General features: G+C 43.8%; 2 protein-coding genes and 1 long non-coding RNA gene across 3 annotated transcripts in view; all 3 read right to left on the reverse strand.

Annotated features, from left to right (window-relative positions):
* Nucleotides 1-6324: 6324 nt before the first annotated feature.
* Nucleotides 6325-22490, reverse strand: part of LOC112255862 (arf-GAP with Rho-GAP domain, ANK repeat and PH domain-containing protein 3) — a 67336-nt gene continuing 51170 nt past the window's right edge. The window contains exons 23-34 of the mRNA XM_042326332.1: nt 21647-21680; nt 21195-21253; nt 20424-20492; nt 20272-20346; nt 15740-15857; nt 14936-15064; nt 14615-14751; nt 14365-14483; nt 13607-13670; nt 13274-13417; nt 8933-8971; nt 6325-7795 (exon numbers count right to left, since the gene is read on the reverse strand). Coding sequence (XP_042182266.1) covers nt 7328-7795; nt 8933-8971; nt 13274-13417; nt 13607-13670; nt 14365-14483; nt 14615-14751; nt 14936-15064; nt 15740-15857; nt 20272-20346; nt 20424-20492; nt 21195-21253; nt 21647-21680 — 1455 coding nt within the window. The 3' untranslated portion in view covers nt 6325-7327. The remainder of the gene's footprint in view (nt 7796-8932; nt 8972-13273; nt 13418-13606; nt 13671-14364; nt 14484-14614; nt 14752-14935; nt 15065-15739; nt 15858-20271; nt 20347-20423; nt 20493-21194; nt 21254-21646; nt 21681-22490) is intronic.
* LOC121846946 lies at nt 10465-11472 on the reverse strand. The gene is made up of 2 exons (XM_042326083.1): nt 10842-11472; nt 10465-10758 (listed from the first exon to the last, which is right to left on the reverse strand). Exons 1-2 carry the CDS (start codon nt 11451-11453, stop codon nt 10465-10467), a joined length of 906 nt encoding a protein of 301 aa, XP_042182017.1. The 5' UTR covers nt 11454-11472.
* Nucleotides 15890-18429, reverse strand: LOC121846947. The gene is made up of 3 exons (XR_006083947.1): nt 18180-18429; nt 17688-18093; nt 15890-17652 (listed from the first exon to the last, which is right to left on the reverse strand). It is a non-coding gene; the product is annotated as an uncharacterized LOC121846947 (long non-coding RNA).

Here is a 22490-nt window from a genome sequence, read left to right on the forward strand (position 1 = left end):
TTTTTCCTGCAGAAATAAGAGGAGAGGGAATGGGTTAAACACTGTAAATGCAAGAGCGCATGGTCAAGTTTGGAAAGCAGGCCTAGTCAAGGAAACGGCGAAGGACTCTGAGAGCAGAAAGAAACCCACCTTAGTAATCTGGTTGGAGAAGGTACAGTATCAGTTGTCTTTCAAGGAGCCAAAGTCCGAAAAGTAGTTTATATGATGAGCACAAGGCACGCGTCTTGCTCTTGCGCTTGAATCAGCTCGTGTGAGCGAATGAGCCTGGCACACGACTGGCCTCAGATACCTTATATACCCTGGTCAGACAATGGTCGTACACCTCTCGCGCTGGCATTTGTGTGAAGGATGGATGAATGGGGTGCATCAGGTCTGCCCCGTGCCGCACTGCCATCTCATTAGCATAATGTATGCCTGTTATTTGTTCGCGCTTCGAAGCGTGCCTGTAATCACGACCGTCCAATGAGAGCAGTGGACCGCTGCCCAGCCACGCGAGCACCACTGTTGCTATCCATCCCTGGACCAAACACCAAGCCCACTTTAAGTTAAACCTTTAAAGTTAAATGAAAGAAGAAGATGAGCAAATCACGGAGCGCTTAGCCCCCCGAAGCAAGGGCACGCTCCAAAAAATAAATTAGTTTATCTTCTGTCCAAGACTCGGTCTATAAACCTATAGAATCGAATATGTAAAAGCAAAAGGCATTTCTTATATATCGAAATGAAATAAACATTTTATTTTGAAAATGTTGGAAAATGAGACTGTTTTCCAAGTTTTCGAACAAAACACAAAATTTGCAGTAGAAAAATGAGATAGATTACGCACAGTGTTGCATGCATGCTTAAACATTCGCATTTGAGGGCTATAGCCTATCTAGCATCTAAAACAGAACAGGTTACTTCATCTTCACAATTTTCTCCACAAATCTACAGTCAACCCTGGATAATTAACATTCAAAACATGAAGGGCACAGCAGTAAAAACGTCTAGGGCATGGATTGGGCACATTTTTTAATTAAAGGGTTTTTAAAGACATCTTTATGAGACAGGCATACCAATATCCATTAATTATTCTATTTATTCCATTTCCAGGATCTCGCCTCTCCTTTGAAAAAGTGGATGGGGGCACTATTTAGAAATAGTTTGGCCAGGGACCTGCAGTGCCTTTCTCCTGACGGTATAATGAGGGTAGAGGGACAGTCATTTATAAATAATTACACAATGTTTAGAGTCTTCGGCCATGTATAATATATCAAAGCGATTATAAGGTGAATTGTTCCAATTGTAGGCGTTACGCGTCGCGTTACGCGTCGCCCCTCACTTCTTTTCACTCCTTCTACGCGTTGTCCCTCGTCCAAATTCGGGCTCCTCTGGGCTTTTGTCACCCATTTTTTCAGCCTGAGCCACTCTATTGGCGTTATTCTTATTCAAATAGTCTTAGCAGGAGCAAAACACCCCGGCTCCATGGCATGCTCCTAGATTCTATATCTAAAATAATTTGAGCGTATTTGTTGGTCTGAATTCGGGCATGAATTCGGGCATGAAAATTATTTCTATTTGTAAAAGGACAAGTTGTGACACAGACTATTGATGATGTTGCCACACGCCGGAGGTTGGTTTATGAGGAAAATAACATGTTAAACTCTTACAGACAAATCCCGTGCTCGGAAGTGCCAACCTACTGGGATTGGGATCGATTTTATTGTTACAATACCAAACAGTCAGTAATAACATCAAAGAGGAGGAGCAGCTTGAAGGTGTATTTTTGTTTTAGGACATTAGTAGGTAGTCATACTTTATTGCTCTTATAAAGTGATAAAAGTTAACATTTTTACAATATGACTTAGTTGGTTTGCCCTAGAAGTGTGAGCCTGCATGGAGACCAGGCTGGTTTTGCGGATAGGACAAGTCGTCTGGGTGGTAGAGAAAGCAGAGTTTTCTGCCCACACTTGAGAGAGGTTGCCTGGGTGATGCTGTGACAGGATTAGGCACAAGAGCACGAGATGTGATTACATTTCAATAGCAGAAACACGTGAGAAAGTGAAACAACCGAATTACCCAAAGTAGGGTCTCAAACTCATAAACAAATAAGAACGAAAAAGTTATTCCATTCAGAAAATAAAATCTATTCAATTGTATTATTAGACCACCCCTGTGATCAATTTGTTGAATTATTCGTTTTAATTTGAAATATTATAGCATGAATTATGTTGAATCAAAGCTGATTTATTAAAAGAGTAGGTTGTAATATCACATTTGCACGGCAGGTGCTAAACTCGAGGTTAGGAATAAATCAATTCCTTTTGCAAGGTGTTATACTGGTGAGGTCATAATACCTCTATTGACACTAGAGCAAAGGAAGTGTGGGGGGATAGACTCTCTCTATTCTCTAGCGGCATATTCCTCCATTTATTTCATATCTATTTATACAACCTGAATTAAAATTCAATTTTGTAGTTTTGCAAAAGCATTAATCCCCGGGTATTAACGCGATTACTGTCTGCTAAAAGATCTTTGAGTCAGAAAGTCTGAACGGAGTTTTCAGATGTTAATCCGTTGTTTAATCCCTTCCCTTGGCGTTCGGGCAGGAGCCCAGGCGAGCAGAGTTTTTTTCCCCCTCTTCTTGTTAAAAACTCAAGCAGGGCAGAATAGGGCCATTACTTTTCAATGGTAATTCATTCCTTAGTCCAGTGCTTCAATTGTACCCAGATACTACTCTCCACATCTCAAAGCTCCCCTTTCATCTTTGTAAAGGCATTAGCCAGAAATAGAGAACAAGAAAACAAGTCCCCTGCTTACAACCGTGATAGAAACAAACTTATTTGTAGCAAACTGTGATATCTTTCTATGGATTCACGGTTTCTTGGACGGTTCAGTTCCATTTTACACCCACTGTGTTCATTTCTAAATAAACAAATAAATACGTGTAATATTCTCCTGGGAAAAACCACAGTATTCCTACCCTTCCAAAGATCAGGCTGAATAATGCCCCAATGATATATTCCATGTAACATGCCTGGAGAACAGAGGAATGTTATAGAATAAACTCTAAATAATGTTTATTTTTAATTATTTTTTTCAGGTCCAATGTTAATTGGTGCACATCACAAATTAACACATAATTAGATGACTTTGGTCAAATAGGAGCGGCAGGTGGTTAGAGTGTTGGGCCAATAACCGAAAGGTTGCTAGATCGAATCCCCGAGCTGACAAGGTACAAATCTGTCGTTCTGTCCCTGAACAATGCAGTTCCCCGGTAGGCCGTCATTCTAAATGAGAATTTGTTCTTAATTAACTGACTTCCCTAGTTAAATAAAAGTAAAATAAAATGTGTCAGATTTACTTATTTTGTTATAAGTAAGTGTATTATTCTGTTGTAGAGGGATGCTACTTTACCCACACAATCATTCAAACGTTACGTTTTTTAAATGTTTTTATTTATTTAATCTTCATTTAACTAGGCAAGTCAGTTAAGAACACATTTTTATTTTCAATGACGGCCAAACCCGAACGACGCTGGGCCAATTGTCCTCCGCCCAATGGGACTCCCAATCAGACCGCCGCTCCACCCGGGAGCCATCTTTAACAATACACCTGCTTGTTTGTGTTTTGGGAGAGAGTTAGCCAATCATGCTTCTATCTGTGATACCTGTCTTTTTGATTTGGGAATATTTTAGCTCAATTAGATTTTCAAACAGGTGCTATTATTATAATGTAATGGAATCTCATTTAGGGCAATCTGAATGCTAATGGCGTGGCCTCATTGTGAAGCGGTTTCTAGACTGCAGCAGTTCGTGAACCTGCTGCTATCAATCACATGTTCTGGTCTAAATACAAGTCCTATTGCAGCCCTATTCACTTGTCTTCATTTATTTACACAAGTGCATAATTTACCTCTAGTTTACCCTGAATTAGGGTCCACAATGAGCATGGTGTCTCTAAACGCGTTCTAATTCTAAAGATCCATGGCAACGATTGAGCAGATTGAGGAAACGGTTTGCTGCAGGTTTAAACAGTGTTACAGAAAGAACAAATACACAGCAATACTTTACTGTGATGTAGAACCTGACCTCATCAGCAGAGTAAACACCACCGTATGGCCATAGGCCCCTGGAAGGGATGTGGGTCCCTAGAGCTGTTGGCAACACCACGTCTATGTGCTGTACACCCAGGAGACGGCTTTCCATTATATAACAGCAGTTTATTATGCTCTGATTCTGAGTTGAATGGTGTGTTATCACCTTTTATATATGATTCTAATGATTCTTCATATGATTCATCTGAATAATAATGGTGATCGTGGTTATAATATAGTAATAACAGTATACTAATATATTTTTGCAGTTTCAACCCGTATTTTCCATTCAACCCTTCCCTGTATGTTGACTGTTGACTATATCCCAATAAAAGTTTCAATATCACAACTCTTGGGGCTAGCCTTTCTAGTACCCTGAACTGGACTTCTCTGGTAAGGTTCTGTTGCAGAGATGGCATCACTTGTGGCGCCTCGACTGAGCCATATGGTTTGGAGTGCAATAACTTGAAGCCGGTGCCAACAATGGAGTAATTGAGAAGGGGAAAGGGTCTGAGCTTGACTCGACAAAGCTGCAAAAACTCCCTCTTTCACTCTAATGAAGCTGTTGTCTGCTGAGTCTGTGTGGGGTTGGCGGGGGGGGGCAGGGGGACGTGATTTGTCATACAATCTGAAACTTTAGGAGGGCCGGAGAAAGCCCTCCTCTCCATATGTCTGCTTATTTTGCATCTGAAAGCTACTGGTTAAGAGAGAAGGGGAGAGAAGAGGAGAGATGGGGAGAGAAGAGGAGAGATGGGGAGAGAAGTTGAGAGGAGGGGAGAGAAGGGCAGTGGTGGACCTGACATTACAGCCAGAAGAGTCAACTGCCTCAGGCCCCACATCAAGCCGCCTCGTCAACTGGGCATAAAAATAACACTAGTAGTAATTTATTTTATTTATCTGCTTGAGGCCCCCCATGCTCCACTCGAGGCCCCTCCACTCGAGGCCCCCATGCTCCACTCAAGGTCCCCCATGCTCCACTCGAGGTCCCTCCATGCTCCACTCGAGGCCCCCATGCTCCACTCGAGGCCCCCCATGCTCCACTCGAGGTCCCTCCATGCTCCACTCGAGGTCCCCCATGCTCCACTCGAGGCCCCCCATGCTCCACTCGAGACCCCCATGCTCCACTGGAGGCCCCCCATGCTCCACTGGAGGCCCCCCATGCTCCACTCGAGGCCCCCATGCTCCATGCTCCACTCGAGGCCCCCCCATGCTCCATTCGAAGCAGCAATGAGGTGATTTAGAGTGGGCAGAGAAAATGTTTTTAAAAAAGGACGATTTAATTTGAACTAAAAAATGATTAGTCAAAAAGACAGGTGCTGCTGATGGAAAACATCATGATTGGTTGTGTTCATGACACATTAAAAAAAAGGTAAGACATTTTTACAGTTCAATTTACTATAAACCCCAATAAAACAAATTGTTCACGCACATAGGAGGGGTTTTAAACTGGCCTCTGCTAGGGGCGTCCAAATCATTAAGTCCGCCCTTGGAAATGTGGAGCGAGGGGGGGGTGGGGGGGGAGTGGTAGAAGCGTCAGCATCAGGGAGGGATACACTTTAAAAAAAATGTGTATCCATTCGAGCTTGAACAAATCTGAACCGGTATCAAGGATGGAAAGCTGGAAATAAAGATTTTAAAAGGAAAATTACCTTTGGCAACAAGTAATAAAGTGTAACATTCATTATTTATACCCGTCTTTGACCATGAGGAAGATAACTGATAAGGAAAGCCTTCTACACATCCTGGTTTAGTAATTTGTTGAACCTTTTTCTAAATATAGATCTGTCTCAGGTTTGAAAAGGCTTCTCATTTCAGTGGTCAGCAGAAACAAACGGACGATGTACAGATGACAAAAAAGGCACTTGTTAACTAAATCTCCTCTTCTACCGACCTGGAAACCTCCTCAATAATTTATCATAACTTGTTTCTCTTTAATCTTAAACCCCATGCTAGATTAAAACAATCCACGAACAACAAGGCTGACTTTAAAAAGGAATGTGATTGGACAAAGAAGATATACAGAGAATGGTAATTCTTTAGCATGAGGTGTCACCATTAAGACAGTAAGAAGACAGAAGACCACAAGGTAATGAAAGAACCATTACTCTGCGTTTAAACATCACTTACTCAGACACTAGTGCTGTGCTGCTTCATACTCTACTTGCATATACAAATAAATGTGAAATGATAAATCATTGAAATTATAATTCTCAATCCTAAAAAAGTAAAAAATTAAGAGATTGGACGCATCATAAAACTAAAAATATCATATTTAATATAGACCTTCATGTAGCGACAACAAAGTGAAATACTGCATCATGAATATTGAAAGTGTATAAGCACACAGAATAATGTACAATATTTACAGTAAGAATAAAACAAATGGAGGACAATGCAAGCAAAATGCATTACAACACATTATAGACACTTGGCAAAGGCAGTCAAATTGTAATATCTTATTGTCTATTTAGATTGATGAAAAAGGGAGGATATCTTGAACATGGCATATTAACGTAAAAGCAAGACTTAGTAGTGCAAACATGAAGAATATTAAAATGTAGTGCCACTAACAATCATTATATTTGGCTGTATTCACATCATACAGTGGTGTAAATAATACTCAGAATCCATTTGTACTATCTAAAAGACAGTGTGGCATACTGCCACCTTCTGGCCAGACAGTGTGGCATACTGCCACCTTCTGGCCAGACAGTGTCACAACACTCTGGAATATCTGGGGCTGTCTTGAAGCAAAACTCTGCTTTTGTTACTTTCACAGCTTTTATTTAAAAAATAATAATAAAAACAAAGTTGATAAAATATTCTTGAAAATAAATTAATACATTAAGAGACTAACACATTTCAATTTAAAATCCAGTTGTTTAAAACAAAACAAAAACAGTGTAATGCCTAATGCATCACCACCAGACATGAGAGAAGCATCCATTTCTCTTCTCACTCAAGAGGTTTAGTAAACTATGAAAAAAGGCATCCCCCACAGTTCATAGCTTAAGCAATTAGCAAGGATGTTATAATCCAAAAAGGCATCTTTCAATATAAAACGGATCTGTACATACCAGTGATAGAACAGTACTAGTTTGTAGGATAAAACAAGTAAATGGTTATTCCTATCTGATTATGTATTTTTGACACACCACCCAAACAAATGGGTTGTGTCCGTACTCCCATGCTGTTACAGTCTTCTGTCTGTCTGGCCTGAGTCTACAATACAAGTGCACACATCTCTTCTTCTCCTCAGATGACGTTCTTCTCTCCTGGTGGTTTCTCCTCATTCTCTGTCTTCTTGGTGAAGACTGAGGATAGTTCCTGGAGGAGCAGCTCCTGAGAGGGGGTACAGGGCCTGTGCTGCTGCCTCCTCCTCCTCGGCACTGGCTGATTAGACTCCTGGAGGTTCTCTCTTTCACCCAGGACCAGGGTATCCAGAGAACCAGCAGGGGGCAGCAGACCCTCTCCTCCCAGTCCCAGAGAGTGAACCGGGTTGGGGCCGATCATGCGGTCCAGGGAGCCCGTCTTCCGAGGGCCCAGGATGAGGCTCAGGGGCCCGTCAGGGACCTCCTGGGTCTCTGAGGTGTTGTTGGAGAGGAAGCTGGTCTCCAGGGACTTGAGGACCTGCAGGCCGAAGTCTCCTACTTCCTCATACAGAGGCTCTGGGGGTTCTGGTTCTGGATGCTCCTCGAAGGAGTCCTGCTGCACCTTCATGGGCTGGGTGGAGGAGAGGGGGAGAGGAGGAGAGAGGAGAAGAGAGAAGGGAGAACGGAGGGAGGTAAGAAACACTCTGAATTTGAACCAAACCCTGAGTTCTTGGTATGTTTGATTATACACTACGTAAAGCTCTGGAAGGTCCAAGACAAATGCAGAAGTAAAACTATTATAATAATAAGGGGGTTGAGATGTAACTATCTGTTAGGAACTTTAGGAAGGTATTAAGGAGATGATCTGCCACTACAGTGACAAAGAAAGACGTGTGGTTCATTTAAAATGGGACAAACATGGTAGGGAGTTGCCCTTCTTTTCGACAACGACGTGAAAAACAACAGACTTCCTCTTATTAAGGTCTGGCCATTGTTCTAGAGCCTCAAGCAACAACCTCAAGACAATTAGTCAAAACACTGAGGGACAAAAGAAAAATACAAGTAAAACAATTCCCATGTCAATACATTTGGGACTGGGGCTGGGTTAGTTCCAGTAGGTACACCAGTAGACTAATAGACACAGCAGACTGTGTTCTGTAAAACACAAGAAGGTACTTCACTAAGCCTCCCAGACCTCCCCATCAAGGCAAAGGGTCATAGAACCTGAACAATACTGGAGAACAATATATCCTTCCCAGTCCATCCTGTTGTCTACACTTCAGAAATCCACATCAACATCCTGATGCTCTAATACCAGGAAGTCAGGGCTTCCATCAGGAAGGGAAGGCGTGGTTGAGTCAGATATAGTCCCTGTATAAACCAAGGGAATGTCTATACACACACAGACAGAGAGAGGCTTTGGAGAAATGTTAGTTATGCAAGTTAGGAGAGCATTAAACAAGTCCAAAAGCAACCTTCAAAATAAACATTATGTTCTATTCTCATCCTTAGCTTCTTGTTAGATGACAAGTCAACAAAAGGTAACACATTTGACATTTTAGTAGTTTAGCAGACACTCCAGAGATAGTTGCAGCAGTTCCTCACTTCCCATACTGGTCCCCTGTGGGAATCAAACCCACAACCCTGGTGTTACAAAGCTCTATGCTCTACCAACTGAGCCCTCGGGATGAAGTATGAAAATTCAAAATGGCACGCAGAGCAAACATGCAACATTGAAATGACCGAGCACCAGGGTGTGAATACTTACAAAGAACATGGAGAGAGTCCTTCTAGCGTGAAGCTTTCGCTGCAGAGAAAGACAAAAAGATACCAGCGTACCCCGTGAAATACAGTCATTTAAGTGACGATGTCAGAGAAGCCGGTGTTTGGAGGATATATTGGCATGGGCGTTGTTGGGCCCGAGACTAAGTCAAGGTCGGCAAACCGTGCCAATATATCCTCCAATCACCGGCTTCTCTGACATCATCACTTTTATACAACGGGTTACCAACATATTCAAATATTCAGTCACATATTTTCACTAAAAACTTTAATTTTCATTTGTTTATTAATACTATTTAATCCTTTCACAAGATATAGTCCCAACACAAATCTAGGGTTGATACCTAAGCCATTTGGATACATTTATTCATAAGAATGAGCTAATGATGCACGATTTCACCTGGTATTGGAAATGTGCGCTTTCGTCAGGACACAGTTGTTCAGAGGAGCTAGCCAACAACACAGCCAACAACACAGCCAACAACACAGCCAACAACACAGCCAACAACACAGCCAACAACACAGCCAACAACACAGCCAACAACACAGCCAACAACACAGCCAACAACACAGCCAACAACACAGCCAACACAATCACTTCAAATTGTAGCTGGAAAGACGGCAAATTAGCTGCTTTTTGTTTAGTTTGACCGGTTTTCCACTGACATTTCTTTGTATATGTACATAAAAATGCTGATTCATGATTTTGACTAGTTGAGAAAAGCTGCCTGCCTTTCTGCCTCTTCCGGACTCCCAAGCCCGACACATTCATTTACTATGGGACAGCTGGAGATCTCATTTCAATATTGAAACAATGTTGCAAATGTCAGAGAGACAGACAGCAAGTTTTATAAAATCTCCACTATTGAAAACAAAATGTTAGTCTAAAAGAAATTAGAGGTAATATGTAGATGCTTTTTACAGTGGTGATCAAGTTTATAAATTGTGTGGCTGGGCTGATGAGACAGTGGATAGCGTAGTGAGATGAAACAGAGTAAATAGGCATTTAAACATCATAGTTTTAGCCGGTGGTCATTTGTGGAAAAGACACAGGCTGCAATGTGGTTTTAACCAATCAGCATCCAGGATTAGACCCCCCCGTTGTATAAACAGAGACCGTTTCCCTGACCCAGATGAAATCTATCGCTGGTCAAAAAAAGAAGAAGGTGCTTTGCCTTGCTTTTTGCCCATAAATAGTCTTAATCTGGGTCAGGGAAACGAATGCTGTTCAGTATACTGATAGTATTTGAGGGATACTGGATATTAAATAGTACAAATACTAGACACCAAAGAGTTACAGAAAGGGGAGACAGAAAGGAGAGACAGAAAGGGGAGACCGAAAGGAGAGACCGAAAGGAGAGACCGAAAGGGGAGACCGAAAGGAGAGACAGAAAGGAGAGACAGAAAGGAGAGACAGAAAGGGGAGACAGAAAGGGGAGACAGAAAGGGGAGATCTTGATACAAAAACAAGCTTTGTGTGTGAAGTAAACAACTTGGGCTAATGGAATCTTTCAAAGTTTAAAACATCAACCCAAATGTGCAGGCTCCCCACACTAGGTTCAGTTGGCTAAAGGCTCCCCACACTAGGTTCAGTTGGCTAAAGGCTCCCCACACTAGGTTCAGTTGGCTAAAGGCTCCCCACACTAGGTTCAGTTGGCTAAAGGCTCCCCACACTAGGTTCAGTTGGCTAAAGGCTCCCCACACTAGGTTCAGTTGGCTAAAGGCTCCCCACACTAGGTTCAGTTGGCTAAAGGCTCCCCACACTAGGTTCAGTTGGCTAAAGGCTCCCCACACTAGGTTCAGTTGGCTAAACTAGGCTCCCCCACACTAGGTTCAATTGGCTAAAGGCTCCCCACACTAGGTTCAATTGGTTCCCCAACTTTCAATTGGCTAAAGGCTCCCCACACTAGGTTCAATTGGCTAAAGGCTCCCCACACTAGGTTCAGTTGGCTAAAGGCTCCCCACACTAGGTTCAATTGGCTAAAGGCTCTCCACACTAGGTTCAGTTGGCTAAAGGCTCCCCACACTAGGTTCAGTTGGCTAAAGGCTCGCCACACTAGGTTCAGTTGGCTAAAGGCTCCCCACACTAGGTTCAATTGGCTAAAGGCTCTCCACACTAGGTTCAGTTGGCTAAAGGCTCCCCACACTAGGTTCAGTTGGCTAAAGGCTCGCCACACTAGGTTCAGTTGGCTAAAGGCTCCCCACACTAGGTTCAATTGGCTAAAGGCTCCCCACACTAGGTTCAGTTGGCTAAAGGCTCTCCACACTAAGTTCAGTTGGCTAAAGGCTCCCCACACTAGGTTCAGTTGGCTAAAGGCTCGCCACACTAGGTTCAGTTGGCTAAAGGCTCCCCACACTAGGTTCAATTGGCTAAAGGCTCCCCACACTAGGTTCAGTTGGCTAAAGGCTCCCCACACTAGGTTCAGTTGGCTAAAGGCTCCCCACACTAGGTTCAATTGGCTAAAGGCTCCCCACATTAGGTTCAATAGGCTAAAGGCTCCCCACATTAGGTTCAATTGCTAAAGGCTCCCCACACTAGGTTCAGTTGGCTAAAGGCTCCCCACACTAGGTTCAATTGGCTAAAGGCTCCCACACTAGGTTCAGTTGGCTAAAGGCTCGCCACACTAGGTTCAGTTGAAAACACTAGGTTCAATTGGCTAAAGGCTCTCCACACTAGGTTCAGTTTAAAGGCTCCCCACACTAGGTTTAATTGGCTAAAGGCTCCCCACACTAGGTTCAGTTGGCTAAAGGCTCCCCACACTAGGTTCAGTTGGCTAAAGGCTCCCCACACTAGGTTCAATTGGCTAAAGGCTCCCCACATTAGGTTCAATAGGCTAAAGGCTCCCCACATTAGGTTCAATTGCTAAAGGCTCCCCACACTAGGTTCAGTTGGCTAAAGGCTCCCCACACTAGGTTCAGTTGGCTAAAGGCTCGCCACACTAGGTTCAGTTGGCTAAAAGACCTTTGCTTGAAAAACTAGAAAAAAAAGCAGGAATATTACTGTTTGTCCCTCTTGAGATGCCGTAGCAACAACATAATCAGTATACACTTCCTCAATATAGTCCAAATTAAATCAAGAAATCTGTAATTCATTTGTTGTGTTTTTGCCAAGGAGGTCTAAGTTCCACAATTTTACATCTAAGATGTTTGGTGCAGTTTTTCTCAAGTGAAAGAATTTGCATGAAAACTAGTCATCTCTCATTGAATGACAACAAACACTTAATTGAAGTATCCCGTCCATAGTTCCCACTCCTACTAGGAATAGTACTGTTGACCAATCACCAACGAAGGGGCATAGACTTCGACGACTAACGAACTTCCACTTGCCTCAAAAAAAAAAAAAAGTCATAATACATGAGCAAACTGGGAAGCGAGAGGCTTGTATCCTGCAAAACCATACCAGAGTCTGATTGGATACGAGCATAGTCGAGTGTAAACGTACCAGAGTCTGATTGGATACGAGCATAGTCGAGTGTAAACGTACCAGAGTCTGATTGGATACGAGCATAGTAGTCGAGTGTAAACGTACCAGAGTCTGATTGGATACGAGCATAGTCGAGTGTAAACGTACCAGAGTCTGATTGGATACGAGCATAGTCGAGTGTAAACGTACCAGAGTCTGATTGGATACGAGCATAGTCGAGTGTAAACGTACCAGAGTCTGATTGGATACGAGCATAGTCGAGTGTAAACGTACCAGAGTCTGATTGGATACGAGCATAGTCGAGTGTAAACGTACCAGAGTCTGATTGGATACGAGCATAGTCGAGTGTAAACGTACCAGAGTCTGATTGGATACGAGCATAGTCGAGTGTAAACGTACCAGAGTCTGATTGGATACGAGCATAGTCGAGTGTAAACGTACCAGAGTCTGATTGGATACGAGCATAGTCGAGTGTAAACGTACCAGAGTCTGATTGGATACGAGCATAGTCGAGTGTAAACGTACCAGAGTCTGATTGGATACCAGCATAGTCGAGTGTAAACGTACCAGAGTCTGATTGGATACGAGCATAGTCGAGTGTAAACGTACCAGAGTCTGATTGGATACGAGCATAGTCGAGTGTAAACGTACCAGAGTCTGATTGGATACGAGCAGAGTCGAGTGTAAACGTACCAGAGTCTGATTGGATACGAGCATAGTCGAGTGTAAACGTACCAGAGTCTGATTGGATACGAGCATAGTCGAGTGTAAACGTACCAGAGTCTGATTGGATACGAGCATAGTCGAGTGTAAACGTACCAGAGTCTGATTGGATACGAGCATAGTCGAGTGTAAACGTACCAGAGTCTGATTGGATACGAGCATAGTCGAGTGTAAACGTACCAGAGTCTGATTGGCTGACAGCATGGTAGAGTTGCTCTCATGTCCGTCCCCTCTGATTGGTACTAGGGGCATGGTCCCAAACTTCTGTTTGGAGATGTCTGAGGAGGAGTGACGCCTCAACACCGGAGGTCGGGGGTCATCATTCTGTTAAGAGGGGAAACGAGTGAATCCAAATGAATCAAAATAGAATTGAATGGATAAAATGAAACAGACAGAAGTACAAAGAGTAGAGGTGTTACACCTACAAAAAGATGGGGGGAAGCACACTGTGAATCCTTTAAACGTGATACAACACAACCCATAGAGTTGGGGGGGAATAGCTCCACAACATACCTGTGCTTTGAGGAAATTGGTGACCCAATCCCATAGGTCAGACTCACAAAAGCAACAAAGGTACCTGGGAGACACAAAAACACAAAAGCAGTGATTGGCTCTTAAAAAAGGGGAGGGGAGGGAGATGTCATTTAAAGGGGAGGGGGAAGGAGATCTCATTTAAAGGGGAGCGGAAGGAGATCTCATTTAAAGGGGAGGGGCAGATCTAAAACAAGACATTCCACCCTCCCTCCCTTAAACAACGTAGTTCACTTACATAATATCATAACACCTGATGTCATGCAAAATCATTCACTACAATAAACAATGAGAAATGCTAAGAGGAACGCTAAGAGGAACGCTAAGAGGAACGCTAAGAGGAACGCTAAGAGGAACGCTAAGAGGAATGCTAAGAGGAACGCTAAGAGGAACGCTAAGAGGAATGCTAAGATGAACGCTAAGAGGAACGCTAAGATGAACGCTAAGAGGAATGCTAAGATGAACGAATGATGAACTAAGAGGAATGCTTCTAAATGAATGCTAAGAGGAACGCTAAGAGGAACGCTAAGAGGAACGCTAAGAGGAACGCTAAGAGGAATGCTAAGAGGAATTTCAAATACGTGAGAAAACATGGTGTATGTCCTATAGGAACACGTTTCAATCTTATCCAATAGAAGTTGGATTCAAGATTTCCAGACATCCTGTGCAAATACCCAAATAATGTGTAGCAAGACAGTGGTATTTCCTTTCATTGCCAGACATGAGTTTAAAACACTTACAGTTGCTGTTTTTCCATCATGAGAGTAAAGCCCCATCTAGTGGGGGGTTTCAGCTTCTTTCGAATTCCCATGTAGATCTTCATAGATTTCAGAGGCCATTCCTTTTCCGGCTTGATGCTCTGAAATGACAGACATGTTATACAGTCAGAAAATATTTATAGGAAAGACCAACTGACAATCACAGATCTACCTGCGATAACGACATCGAGTCCAAAGTAGCGCAGAGTTCCGACTTCAAGATCAGAAATACCTTTTTGTCCTTCAGCAGTAGCAGCTTGTGGTCTTTGATCTGAAAGGTGTGTTCCTGAAAGACTTTTCCGTGGAGGAGTTTGGGAGGCTCTTCACGACACTTCAGAACTCCCATCTTCATTATCTCACTCTTGTAGGCTGTGAATAGAAAATCTCAATTGTAATCCTACGGTCTCCAAATAATAAGTCCCGTAAGAGCAACAAGAAATTGGGCTGACTACAAATCGACGATCAAAAATCAAAAGAGGGTCATTTGATTGTGATTGTTTGGATAGATATAGCTCATTAGCTTGAGTCTTTCTCTGGTCTGTGCCATATTCACCAGTGAGGATGTTGATGCCCTCTCCTTTGGGAACTCTCTTCACCACCAGGTAAGCTGAACTAGGATCAGCCATTTTACACCACTGTAGAGCCTGCTCCAGCACCTTCTCTTTGGGGTGTAGGGGCCGCTCTGTGGAAGACAAACATTTAACATTATAAAACAACTATTCTGGGATAGCTTCTCTTTGAAACATGAAGACTTTCTCACAGTCCAGTTGTATTTCACAGAAGGCCATTCCAGGACATCAGACTGTATAGTTTCACTTCTGTTTTTTTTACAGTGGTAGTTTTATTATTAGAGATAAGTGCTATTTTGAGCTGTTTTTAGACTTTCTATAGTATTTTCCAGTCAGAGAGAGATAAACATCATGCTCCTCACCCAGTCAGAGAGAGATAAACATCATGCCCCTCACCCAGTCAGAGATAGTAACATCCTGTTCCTCACCCAGTCAGAGAGAGATAAACATCATGCCCCTCACCCAGTCAGAGATAGTAACATCATGTTCCTCACCCAGTCAGAGAGAGATAAACATCATGCCCCTCACCCAGTCAGAGATAGTAACATCATGTTCCTCACCCAGTCAGAGAGAGATAAACATCATGCCCCTCACCCAGTCAGAGATAGTAACATCATGCCCCTCACCCAGTCAGAGATAGTAACATCATGCTCCTCACCCAGTCAGAGATAGTAACATCATGCCCCTCACCCAGTCAGAGATAGTAACATCATGCTCCTCACCCAGTCAGAGAGAGATAAACATCATGCCCCTCACCCAGTCAGAGATAGTAACATCATGCTCCTCACCCAGTTGTCCTTCCTCTATGGTCTCGAACGTCAGCCACACGTCCTTCTCCCCTGCTGGGATGTTCCTCATGTACAGGACCTGGTTAGTCAACTCCTCAGCACCCATGGTTGGAGATACCTACAGAGAAGCAGACCATAGAGATACCTACAGAGAACCAGACCGTAGAGAGATAGCTACAGAGAACCAGACCGTAGAGAGATAGCTACAGAGAACCAGACCCTAGAGAGATAGCTACAGAGAAGCAGACCCTAGAGAGATAGCTACAGAGAAGCAGACCCTAGAGAGATAGCTACAGAGAAGCAGACCCTAGAGAGATAGCTACAGAGATGCAGACCCTATAGAGATAGCTACAGAGAACCAGACCATAGAGGGATACCTACAGAGAACCAGACCATAGAGGGATACCTACAGAGAACCAGAACCTAGAGAGATAGCTACAGAGAACCAGACCATAGAGGGATACCAACAGAGAACCAGACCATAGATGGATACCAACAGAGAACCAGACCATAGAGGGATACCTACAGAGAACCAGACCATAGAGGGATACCAACAGAGAACCAGACCATAGAGGGATACCTACAGAGAACCAGACCATAGAGGGATACCAACAGAGAACCAGACCATAGAGGGATACCTACAGAGAACCAGACCATAGAGGGATACCAACAGAGAACCAGACCATAGAGGGATACCTACAGAGAACCAGACCATAGAGGGATACCTACAGAGAACCAGACCATAGAGGGATACCTACAGAGAACCAGACCATAGAGGGATACCAACAGAGAACCAGACCATAGAGGGATACCAACAGAGAACCAGACCATAGAGGGATACCAACAGAGAACCAGACCATAGAGGGATACCAACAGAGAACCAGACCATAGAGGGATACCAACAGAGAACCAGACCATAGAGGGATACCTACAGAGAACCAGACCATAGAGGGATACCTACAGAGAACCAGACCATAGAGGGATACCTACAGAGAACCAGACCATAGAGGGATACCAACAGAGAACCAGACCATAGAGGGATACCTACAGAGAACCAGACCATAGAGGGATACCAACAGAGAACCAGACCATAGAGGGATACCTACAGAGAACCAGACCATAGAGGGATACCAACAGAGAACCAGACCATAGAGGGATACCTACAGAGAACCAGACCATAGAGGGATACCTACAGAGAACCAGACCATAGAGGGATACCTACAGAGAACCAGACCATAGAGGGATACCTACAGAGAACCAGACCATAGAGGGATACCAACAGAGAACCAGACCATAGAGGGATACCTACAGAGAACCAGACCATAGAGGGATACCAACAGAGAACCAGACCATAGAGGGATACCTACAGAGAACCAGACCATAGAGGGATACCAACAGAGAACCAGACCATAGAGGGATACCAACAGAGAACCAGACCATAGAGGGATACCTACAGAGAACCAGACCATAGAGGGATACCAACAGAGAACCAGACCATAGAGGGATACCAACAGAGAACCAGACCATAGAGGGATACCAACAGAGAACCAGACCATAGAGGGATACCAACAGAGAACCAGACCATAGAGGGATACCAACAGAGAACCAGACCATAGAGGGATACCTACAGAGAACCAGACCATAGAGGGATACCAACAGAGAACCAGACCATAGAGGGATACCAACAGAGAACCAGACCATAGAGGGATACCAACAGAGAACCAGACCATAGAGGGATACCACAGAGAACCAGACCATAGAGGGATACCAACAGAGAACCAGACCATAGAGGGATACCAACAGAGAACCAGACCATAGAGGGATACCTACAGAGAACCAGACCATAGAGGGATACCAACAGAGAACCAGACCATAGAGGGATACCAACAGAGAACCAGACCATAGAGGGATACCTACAGAGAACCAGAACCAGACCATAGAGGGATACCAACAGAGAACCAGACCATAGAGGGATACCTACAGAGAACCAGACCATAGAGGGATACCAACAGAGAACCAGACCATAGAGGGATACCAACAGAGAACCAGACCATAGAGTGATACCTACAGAGAACCAGACCATAGAGGGATACCAACAGAGAACCAGACCATAGAGGGATACCAACAGAGAACCAGACCATAGAGGGATACCTACAGAGAACCAGACCATAGAGGGATACCAACAGAGAACCAGACCATAGAGGGATACCTACAGAGAACCAGACCATAGAGGGATACCAACAGAGAACCAGACCATAGAGGGATACCTACAGAGAACCAGACCATAGAGGGATACCAACAGAGAACCAGACCATAGAGGGATACCTACAGAGAACCAGACCATAGAGGGATACCTACAGAGAACCAGACCATTAGGGATACCTACAGAGAACCAGACCATAGAGGGATACCAACAGAGAACCAGACCATAGAGGGATACCTACAGAGAACCAGACCATAGAAAACGATACCAACAGAGAACCAGACCATAGAGGGATACCAACAGAGAACCAGACCATAGAGGGATACCAACAGAGAACCAGACCATAGAGGGATACCTACAGAGAACCAGACCATAGAGGGATACCAACAGAGAACCAAAACGTAGATAAATACCTTTTCTTTCTTTCTTTTATTTAACCAGGTAGGCTCATTGAGAACACCTTTATTTAACCTCTATTTAACCAGGTAGGCTAGTTGAGAACACCTTTATTTAACCTCTATTTAACCAGGTAGGCTCATTGAGAACACCTTTATTTAACCTCTATTTAACCAGGTAGGCTCATTGAGAACACCTTTATTTAACCTCTATTTAACCAGGTAGGCTAGTTGAGAACACCTTTATTTAACCTCTATTTAACCAGGTAGGCTCATTGAGAACACCTTTATTTAACCTCTATTTAACCAGGTAGGCTAGTTGAGAACACCTTTATTTAACCAGGTAGGCTAGTTGAGAACACCTTTATTTAACCAGGTAGGCCAGTTGAGAACACCTTTATTTAACCAGGTAGGCTAGTTGAGAACACCTTTATTTAACCAGGTAGGCAAGTTGAGAACAAGTTCTCATTTATAATTGTGACCTGGCCAAGATAAAGCAAAGCAGTTCGACACATACAACAACACAGAGTTACACATGGAGTAAAACAAACATACAGTCAATAATACAGTAGAAAAATAAGTCTATATACAATGTGAGCAAATGAGGTGAGATAAGGGAGGTAAAGGCTAAAAAAGGCCATGGTGGCGAAGTAAATACAATATAGCAAGTAAAACACTGGAATGGTAGATTTGCAGTGGAGGAGTGTGCAAAGTAGAGATAGAAATAATGGGATGCAAAGGAGCAAAATAAATAAATAAATACAGTAGGGGAAGGGGTAGTTGTTTGGGCTAAATTATAGATGGGCTATGTACAGGTGCAGTAATCTGTGAGCTGCTCTGACAGCTGGTGCTTAAAGCTAGTGAGAGAGATAAGTGTTTCCAGTTTCAGAGATTTTTGTAGTTCGTTCCAGGCATTGGCAGCAGAGAACTGAAAGGAGAGGCGGCCAAAGTAAGAATTGGTTTCGGGGGTGACGTGAGATATACCTGCTGGAGCGTGTGCTACAGGTGGGAGATGCTATTGTGACTAGCGAGCTGAGATAAGGGGGACTTTACCTAGCAGGGTCTTGTAAATGACCTGGAGCCAGTGGGTTTGGCGACGAGTATGAAGCGAGGGCCAGCCAACGAGAGCGTACAGGTCGCAGTGGTGGTAGTATATGGGGCTTTGATGACAAAACGGATGGCACTGTTATAGACTGCATCCAATTTATTGAGTAGGGTATTGAAGGCTATTTTGTAAATGACATCGCCGAAGTCGAGGACCGGTAGGATAGTCAGTTTTATGAGGAGATATTTGGCAGCATGAGTGAAGGATACTTTGTTGAGAAATAGGAAGCCAATTCTAGATTTAACTTTGGATTGGAGATGTTTGATATGGGTCTGGAAGGAGAGTTTACAGTCTAACCAGACACCTAAGTATTTGTAGTTGTCCACGTATTCTAAGTCAGAACCGTCCAGAGTAGAGATCCTGGACGGGCAGGCAGGTGCAGGCAGCGATTGGTTGAAAAGCATGCATTTAATTTTGCATGGAACACATAAAAAAATGCATGTACTTCCAGAATTGATCGCAAGCTACTCCTAGGTGGGCTGTGAGCTCCTGGAAGGTGGGCTGTGAGCTCCTGGAAGGTGGGCTGCGAGCTCCTGGAAGGTGGGCTGCGAGCTCCTGGAAGGTGGGCTGCGAGCTCCTGGAAGGTGGGCTGCGAGCTCCTGGAAGGTGGGCTGCGAGCTCCTGGAAGGTGGGCTGCGAGCTCCTGGAAGGTGGGCTGCGAGCTCCTGGAAGGTGGGCTGCGAGCTCCTGGAAGGTGGGCTGCGAGCTCCTGGAAGGAAGCCCCTGTTCTAGAGAGACTCGTGGAGGGTGGAGAGGCGCCACCGTGTGGCTAAATAATAACAGCACCTTTCATGAAATAAAAATCAGAAGATAACCTGTCTCCACTTACCTTGAGTGTGATGCAGCAGTCTGCCATCTTCTTCTCCAGGTACACTTCAATGATCAGGTCACCTGCTTGGGACAGCTGCACAGACAGGACACTGTGTGTTATAACCTTTTACAATGTGTTATAACCCTTTATGAATCATTTATAACATGTACCTGTGTGTCCTTCCAGGTGGTGATGAGGCTGAGCTCCAGTTCTATCTGGGTCTGTTGCTCCTCATCAATCTGAACAAAACACAATTAAACATGTCCTGATTATTCATTAGATTATACAGAACAGATTGACCTGGACCATGTTCAGTAGGGCACACTGTAGCAAAACAATTTGCAATAGAATGTGAACATCTGTGTTCTGATTGGACAAGTTCAGGTAGATAGTAACTCCCCGTTTCAATCCATTCTAAATGATTTCTACCTATGGAACACAACCCTGATTTCTAAGTGATGAATTTGAGCTTAGCTTAACCTTCTCTGGTTAGACTATACTCACCTCAAGACAGACAGTTGTCTATGAGACACTAGTCACCTCAAGACAGACAGTTGTCTATGAGACACTAGTCACCTCAAGACAGACAGTTGTCTATGAGACACTAGTCACCTCAAGACAGACAGTTGTCTATGAGACACTAGTCACCTCAAGACAGACAGTTGTCTATGAGACACTAGTCACATCAAGACAGACAGTTGTCTATGAGACACTAGTCACCTCAAGACAGACAGTTGTCTATGAGACACTAGTCACATCAAGACAGACAGTTGTCTATGAGACACTAGTCACATCAAGACAGACAGTTGTCTATGAGACACTAGTCACATCAAGACAGACAGTTGTCTATGAGACACTAGTCACATCAAGACAGACAGTTGTCTATGAGACACTACTCACATCAAAGATATACAGGTAGTTGTCTATGAGACACTACTCACATCAAAGATATACAGGTAGTTGTCTATGAGGTCTTCAACGATCTTCACTTCGTGTTCTCCTAGTCACATCAAGACTGGAAGAGGTCTATGAGACACTAACATCAAAGGACAGGTAGTTGTCTATGTTCTTGAGACACTACACATCTGGACAGACAGGTCTGTCTATGAACACTGGGACACATCAAGACAGACAGTTGTCTATGAGACCCTGGGACATCAAAGACAGACAGGTAGTTGTCTATGAGACACTACTCAACCCTGGGACAAAGACATACAGGTAGTTGTCTATGAGACACTACTCAACCCTGGGACAACAGGTAGTTGTCTATGAGACACTACTCACATCAAGAGATACAGGTAGTTGTCTATGAACCCTGGGACCAAAGACATACAGGTAGTTGATGAGACACTACTGAACCCAAAGACCAAGGTAGTTGTCTATGAGACACTACTCACATCAAAGACATACAGGTAGTTGTCTGAACCCTGGGACAAAGACATACAGGTAGTTGTCTATGAGACACTACTTCTGAACCATCAAAGATATAGAGGTAGTTGTCTAGAGAACACTCACATCAACCCTGGGACCAAGAGACACTACTCAGATCAAAGAGAACAGGTAGTTGTCTGAACCCTGGGACCAAGAGAGATATAGAGGTAGAGAACACTATGAGACCCTGGGACATCAAAGACATAGAGGTAGTTGTGAGAGAGAGAGAGAGAGAGAGAACACTAGTTGTCTGAACCCTGGGACAAAGACATACAGGTAGTTGTCTATGAGACACTTCATCAAAGAACCCTGGGACAAAGAGACACTACTCACATCAAAGAGATAGAGGTAGTTGTTCTGAACCCTGGGACAAAGAGAGAGGTAGTTGTCTATGAGACACTACTCACATCAAAGATATACAGGTAGTTGTCTATGAGGTCTACTCAACATATACTTCTGTAGTTGTCCTGGGACCAAGAGAGAGAAGAGAGATACAGGTTCTGAACCCAGGGACAAAGAGAGAGAGAGAGAGAGAGAGAGACACTTCTGAACCCTGGGACAAAGAGAGAGAGAGAGAGAACACTTCTGAACCCTGGGACCAAGAGAGAGAGAGAGACACTTCTGAACCCTGGGACAAAGAGAGAGAGAGAGAGAGAGAGACACTTCTGAACCCTGGGACCAAGAGAGAGAGAGAGAGACACTTCTGAACCCTGGGACAAAGAGAGAGAGAACACTTCTGAACCCTGGGACCAAGAGAGAGAGAGAGAGAACACTTCTGAACCCTGGGACAAAGAGAGAGAGAGAGA

The sequence above is a fragment of the Oncorhynchus tshawytscha genome, linkage group LG08, assembly GCF_018296145.1.
Source record: "Oncorhynchus tshawytscha isolate Ot180627B linkage group LG08, Otsh_v2.0, whole genome shotgun sequence".
Lineage (NCBI taxonomy): Eukaryota > Metazoa > Chordata > Actinopteri > Salmoniformes > Salmonidae > Oncorhynchus > Oncorhynchus tshawytscha.

Excerpts from the sequence above, each read along its gene's own strand:
- LOC121846946 (XM_042326083.1), bottom strand. The coding sequence starts at position 11,453 with ATGTGGGGAGCCTTTAGCCTATTGAACCTAATGTGGGGAGCCTTTAGC. Across the intron at positions 10,759-10,841 it reads TGAACCTAGTGTGGGGAGCC|TTTAGCCAACTGAACCTAGT; the intron begins TTTAGCCAATTG and ends GGGGGAGCCTAG.